This window comes from Erigeron canadensis, chromosome 6 (assembly GCF_010389155.1).
Source record: "Erigeron canadensis isolate Cc75 chromosome 6, C_canadensis_v1, whole genome shotgun sequence".
NCBI lineage: Eukaryota > Viridiplantae > Streptophyta > Magnoliopsida > Asterales > Asteraceae > Erigeron > Erigeron canadensis.
Window position 1 is genome coordinate 27,892,842 of NC_057766.1, and position 6,245 is coordinate 27,899,086.

The following is a 6,245-nucleotide window of genomic DNA, read 5'->3' on the forward strand; positions in this document are numbered from 1 at the left end:
AGATAAAAACAAACAATAGTATATGAAAACATATTGTACTGAATGTTGAAATCGTTTGAGAATGATAAACAATAGCTAAATAAATCTCCAATCGTTCTAGCGATCTTCCAAGAATGTTTGTAGATGAAAAACCCTTGAAAAGATGTTAAAAATCGGCTGGAATGCAAAAGTTTTGGTTTTTGGAATGATTAAGCGAGCTATTTATAAGTTTCCAAAAATCTGCCCAGATTCGGACCTAGTTGCGGGGCAACAAGGTCCAGCTTCGCGTTGACTTGTTGACGTCCAATGATTTAAAGCTGAAGGTGTTGCGGGGAAACTTCATAAGTTGCGGGGCAACGATTCTCCTCTGTTTTCCTATTGCGGGGCAACTCCCCACTCTCCAGCTTTGACTTTCATTGACTTTCTGCTATCTTCATCCAAACGCTTCAGGAATCATCCGTTAGCACTTATTTCACCTCAATAATGTCGTTTTCTCCAAATTTACGCTTAAACACCTGTCAGTAGCCTGAAACACTAACAAATACCATAAACGCACCAAATGTATACAAAAACGACTTATAAATCATGCTAAAACAACTATATTCATTGTGGGAAATGGGTCTAAAATACGACATATCAAAAACTCTGCCGCCTCTGCAGGACTCAAACCTGCTTCACTGAAGGACTTCATTTTTGAAATTCCTTAAAATATCTTTCTCATGTCTCGAACATGAGACCTTTAGCATATAAAGTTAGTACTCAACCATTGAGTTATAATGAGAAGTATGTTTTCTAAATAGACTATTATCAATGGGGTATACTATTGGCACCAGAGAATGTGTCTATTGACACCATACCCCAAAAGGGACGAAATTCGCCCCGTAAAGATTCGCCCCTTCTGCTGCATTTTTGTTTGATCTACCCTTGACTAGGACATAACCTAGCGACATTGCTGTTGTTTGCGCCCATTTCGTCAGTTGTTCGACTGAGTTGAACGACTAATATAATAGAAAATATAAATCCCACGTTTTTATTAAATAACAAAATACTAACGTAAAGATATGTTGAATTATACCTCATCAGTATAAAAGGGAGTAGCGTCGTAGTCAAAATTACCACCCTCATTTGAGTTGTTACCGTCGGAATTATCCATCCAAAAAATACAACATTATATATATATAAATCAATAGAATAGCAATGAAAACTTAACATGTACATACCTGATATGGAAATATTTAGGTTTTGAAAGTTTTACTATAAATGAACATCGCTTGTTCATGCATATATATGGCAGGAGAAAAGTAAGAGGATAAGGGCTAAGTGGCGAATGGTAGAAGGGGCGCCCTTCTGCCCAGACAGTGTCGGATAAAATTGACATAAAGGTGATGTACAACATATGGTAAAAGTGACGTAAAGGTGATGGAGTATGAGTAAAAGTCTTAGCTTAGATGGGGCAAAATCCGCCCTTTTTGCTCACAAATTTCGCCCCTTCTGCTATGACATATCAGATTGAATTGACGTAAAGCTAACAATTGTGTGGTTTAAAATATCAAGCTATATGGGGCAAATTTCGTCACTTCTGCTCCATAATATTTGGCCCCAGGGGTGTCAATTAAATGAAAAAAGGGGTCAATAAGCCGTTTATAACAATAAAAAACCATAAACTTTACAAACAGTCTATATATGCCAAATTGCCAATTGCCACACCAACTCCAACGAACTTTTATGTATTTTATTACTGTATTTTGGTAGTTAGGGAATTTTAATGAGCATTATTAGGCCATCAATAAAAAATAGTGATTGTATAGAAATAGAATAGCCCAATATAGATTCATGATGATTTTATTTACACTCCATTCACATTTATTATGCAACCAAATATAAAAGCCCGACGATACATAATGTTCCTTCTCCTCTCATCGACTATCATCAGTATTTTAACTTTTAAAGAGCCAAAACTTTTCTTTCCTAACTCCGATTCCAATGAGATCCCCTAACTCCCACAAGGTATTATGTTATTCTATCTATTGTTTATATTTATATTTGTATTTGTATCTACCTTCTTCAAGTTTTACACCATATTAATATTAATATTAATTTACTAATATTTAATTGAATGTTTCATAAAATTTATAATTCAAGAAAAGAGTCAACTCTCTTTTTCTTCTGTTTTTGTAACTACAGAAGAAACAACCATCATCATCTAAGCAAACAACATTAACTTTTCAAAGAGGCGAACTAGTCGAAATCGTAAGCCAAGATGACGGGTTCGAGGGATCATATTATGCAGCAAACATCATAAGTTCACTAGGAAATAATGACTACATTATCCAGTACAAAACTCTTGTCAAAGAAGACAATTCTGGGCTATTAAGAGAAGTTATGTCTGCAAACAACATCCAAAAACTTCCTGACAAGATTGATGTGACTGACTTTTCCGTTGGAGATATCGTTGATGCCTACGACAAAGACGGGTGGTGGGTCGGGAAGATTGTTAAGAAAAGTGGTTCGAAATATTATGTGTATTTTAAAGGAAGTGGTGAAAGGAATGCATACCCTATAAGTTTGTTAAGGGTTCATCAAGAATGGGTTGATGGTAAATGGGTAAGGAATTGTTGCCAGAAATAAGCAGTTCGTGTTTGTTTGTATGTAATGGTTTTTTCTTTCCTTTTTTAAATCTGTTTGTTTCAGAATCTTGGTGGTGGTTTAGATTTTTGGAGTTTTGTTATAATAATAATGAGACAATTATGGGTTTCACTTGTTATGGAAATTTATGGTAATCTTCTACTTAATTTCCAGTTCTGTTAGTAGTAATATTGTCATTGGCAATAACTTCTTGGTCTAGTGGTCTAAAGAGAGGTGCAAGCTTTGCCTTTCTGAAACTAGACATTCACATTTAACTACTAACTTGGGAAACCCTACTACTAACAACTAATATTTGCCGTTAAAAAAATATTATTATCCATCTTGGTTTATGACTGGTAAAATTCTAAGTTTAGTTAGACCTGATTTGTATTGACATACTATAAAATTTGAACAATGTGCTCTGTACAGTGTATAATATCAAAACTCCTATTTGGGAATTGAGTGCAGCAGGTGCAGGGATGATTATAAGCCTAACAATCATGAATAAAAGGCTTCAAATAATAAATCCGAACAGAATTCATTGTTTGGGTAAATTAGCCTGCTGTATATCATTAGCTGGACCTGACAGTTAGAGAGTGAGGTTACTGAAGTCACCGAATGGTTCTGCAGTCATTTGGAGCTCCCATGGTGGTGTAGACGTGTATGATGACAGTAATAGAAATCATTACAGAGGTGATGGTGCGTATGGCATAAGTGCTCGTAATGGATTTGGCAGCCTTGGTAGGTATGGCGGTGGACTAGTGGTGGTTACGTAGGTACGCTGAGTCTGGGCACAGGATATGGATAGAGATTGTAAGGTTATGCAGGCAGTGGTCATGGTGGTGGACGTGGTGCCAGCTTTGGCGGTTATAACTGTGATGAGACTTCTATATTTTGTTATAAATGTAGTTTGTAAAACTCAGAAACTAGGAAGGAATCATGAGCCAAATAAAATTGATATTAGTAGTTACATATAGAGAAGAATCTTTGGAACTATCATTCCAAGGAACTTTCTCTATGTTACAACTTACAAATGTAGTCTACAGCAGTTTCAAACGGCCAAATGGCAACAAAACCCATCATGAACAATACAAATGGAAGGACTTCATGATCTAATTAAATACAACCAAAATCAACAGGGAATGACATTTATTTCAGGTCCCAAATGACACGCTTTTGTTCACAATGCTTTTGATTTATGCCCTCAAAAGACTGACACCGAACAAAATATTGACCATCATTAGCCCTAGGAGTGCAACAGAGTTTAATCCCCTGCAACAAGGAAATTGAAGATTACGTGAATACAATTCTTACAAAGAAGTTCATATTCCAGTTTTCATTTGTGGGTCATTTTCCATGATGAGTAATTAAAGAAAGAAATCTAGGCAAAGTATAGGTTAAAGATTAGAACTTGTTAATCTGCATATATTTTAGCATGCTATAATTTGGGTAAAACACGGTTTTAGGATATCTCAAACAATAATAATAGACAGAATAACTAAATTAAGCCTAATAATGTTCACACATATAATGTTTCACAATTAGCAATTTAGCATGATATATATAATTACTATATATGACCGTATAGCATGTGGTTTGGTATGCTATAGTCGGCTAAAAGACCTGATTCCATATATAGAACATCTAAAACGACCCGAATTATGGTCTACACAAATAACCTTGTATAACCATCTTTTGTGCACCATTATTTCCATATATCTGCTCCTTACATTTATATCCAAATATAGGCTTTGTGAACTAGAGAAGTTAAGGTACAAAAATCACATGGCTTGCGCACAGATAAGATGCATAATCATCACAGCTTAAGAGGTTGGCTTAATTTTCTTATATTTCCATAATTTCATAATCTATTCTTAAATAATGATTGTGCTCGAACAGTTGAGTGGCAGCCGCTCGCCTCCCTTCCGTGCAAAAATATGAGATCAAACTAAGTTACCAATTTCTTCCAACTTTCTTTTGGGTAAGTGAGGAAATTCTAAGCGAGTAACTTTTTTACTTGCAGCCAGGGAAACCACCAGCCCCTACAATCAATGGAACAGTTCTCAGAAGATTTGAAACTGCCATGATTGGAACTCAATACCTCATTTGGAAAATCACAATTGTTCAGTGCTTATGTCACCCCTATGTGGTAAGTGACAATTGTATGGCCAGACTGGCTAAAAGGTAACCAGATTGGATTCCTTAATCAACTCTTATAACAAAAAAATAGTTTCAGTGGTGCCGTGGTGGTTTTGAACTTGATTGACTAATAATTAAATGTCTTAAAGCAGTAAGCCAGAAGAAAAGAAAGAAAGAAACTGCTCAATGCCGCCTTCCGCGGGTTTTGAGCCCCAATACCTCAACGGTGGTTAAGATGTAGGCAGACCTTATCTCTACCTAAGTAGAGAGGCTGCTTCAATTCCAGGTTCTACCTAAATGGTAGAAAAGGACCTCCTTTGCATGGGATAAGAATCGAACCTTTGACCTCTGTCTCCAGAGGTCAGGGTGTTTACCACTGATCCAAACCACGCTGCTTGCATTAACTAAAAATTAATAAACGTCACATATGGTTGCTTAAGTTACCGACTTTCAGTTTTAATTCCACATTTACGCACATAAAACAAACAATAGTATTGCTTAATCTACAAATCACTTATTCACCCCGGGGTTTTGCTCGTGGACGTGTGTTATGTGTGATGACCTATAAAGCTATAGAATCTAGGGTTTTACTCATTCAGCAATTAATTAGTAATAAAACCTCACAGTGATGTGTGGTGTGTAAATATTCTCCCTTTTGTTTAAACAAAATGACCTTAAATTATTTTTTTTTTGCAAGATCCTCATCCTATGCAATCAAGGCCAACTTCCTAACTTCAATAGTAGTAACAAATAATAAAACCAACAACACACATTCAATTCAATAACAATAATAAGTACGGAGTAATATACAAAACTAAGTTGAAGATGACATACCCAATGGGAAGACGGCCTTTGGGATCACCAGACGAATAACCGGTGAAATAGAAAAACCGAGCAACAGTATACCCTATCCCCAAAACCGCACATATAACCGGATATTTAAGCCCTCCTATGATCAACAAAGTAAAGAAAATGGGCAATGACTCTAGTGTATTCTGATGTCCCCTCTACACAAACAAAACAAACAAACTCACTTCCTCTAATATTACCTTTTTACTATACAAATCAAAATTATATATATTTACTTATCAAACAATAACAGAAAAAAAATGAACAAAACCTGAATACAGTTAAAGATTTTGTAATCCTTAGTATCAGCTTCAGTAGCATAAAGTGCTGGATATGCAACCTTGTACCTTTTATTAATTTATACAAAACAAAAAAGAAAACACAAAATTGTTACAATGTTTGTTTGTTTTAATACTAAAAAATATAATATAAATGATAATATAATAAAGGGTAAATTGAAAATTACTTCTTGCGAGCTTTGCCGACTTGAATCTGCATATAGATATTGAGAAAGCAGTAAGCGATGAGAGTGAGGATTACGTATCCGTACTCTTTTGGTAGAAGGTCAACTATTCCGGCCATATTTTCCGGCAATGATCTGAAAATGTGTTGGTAGGTTTGTTCGATAAGATTCTGGGGAGTGGATGGAGGAG

At 35.5% G+C, this 6,245-nt stretch overlaps 2 protein-coding genes across 2 annotated transcripts; one reads left to right on the top strand and one right to left on the bottom strand.

Moving 5' to 3' along the window:
- Nucleotides 1-1,691: 1,691 nt before the first annotated feature.
- On the top strand, nucleotides 1,692-2,749 carry LOC122606036 (protein AGENET DOMAIN (AGD)-CONTAINING P1). Its single transcript, XM_043779003.1, has 2 exons — nucleotides 1,692-1,986; nucleotides 2,164-2,749. Exons 1-2 carry the CDS (start codon nucleotides 1,963-1,965, stop codon nucleotides 2,605-2,607), a joined length of 468 nt encoding a protein of 155 aa, XP_043634938.1. The 5' UTR covers nucleotides 1,692-1,962; the 3' UTR covers nucleotides 2,608-2,749.
- Nucleotides 2,750-3,544: 795 nt separating this feature from the next.
- LOC122604866 (microsomal glutathione S-transferase 3-like) lies at nucleotides 3,545-6,245 on the bottom strand. The gene is made up of 4 exons (XM_043777728.1): nucleotides 6,059-6,245; nucleotides 5,864-5,939; nucleotides 5,578-5,750; nucleotides 3,545-3,876 (listed from the first exon to the last, which is right to left on the bottom strand). The coding sequence occupies exons 1-4, from the start codon at nucleotides 6,172-6,174 to the stop codon at nucleotides 3,801-3,803; spliced, it is 441 nt and encodes a 146-aa protein (XP_043633663.1). The 5' UTR covers nucleotides 6,175-6,245; the 3' UTR covers nucleotides 3,545-3,800.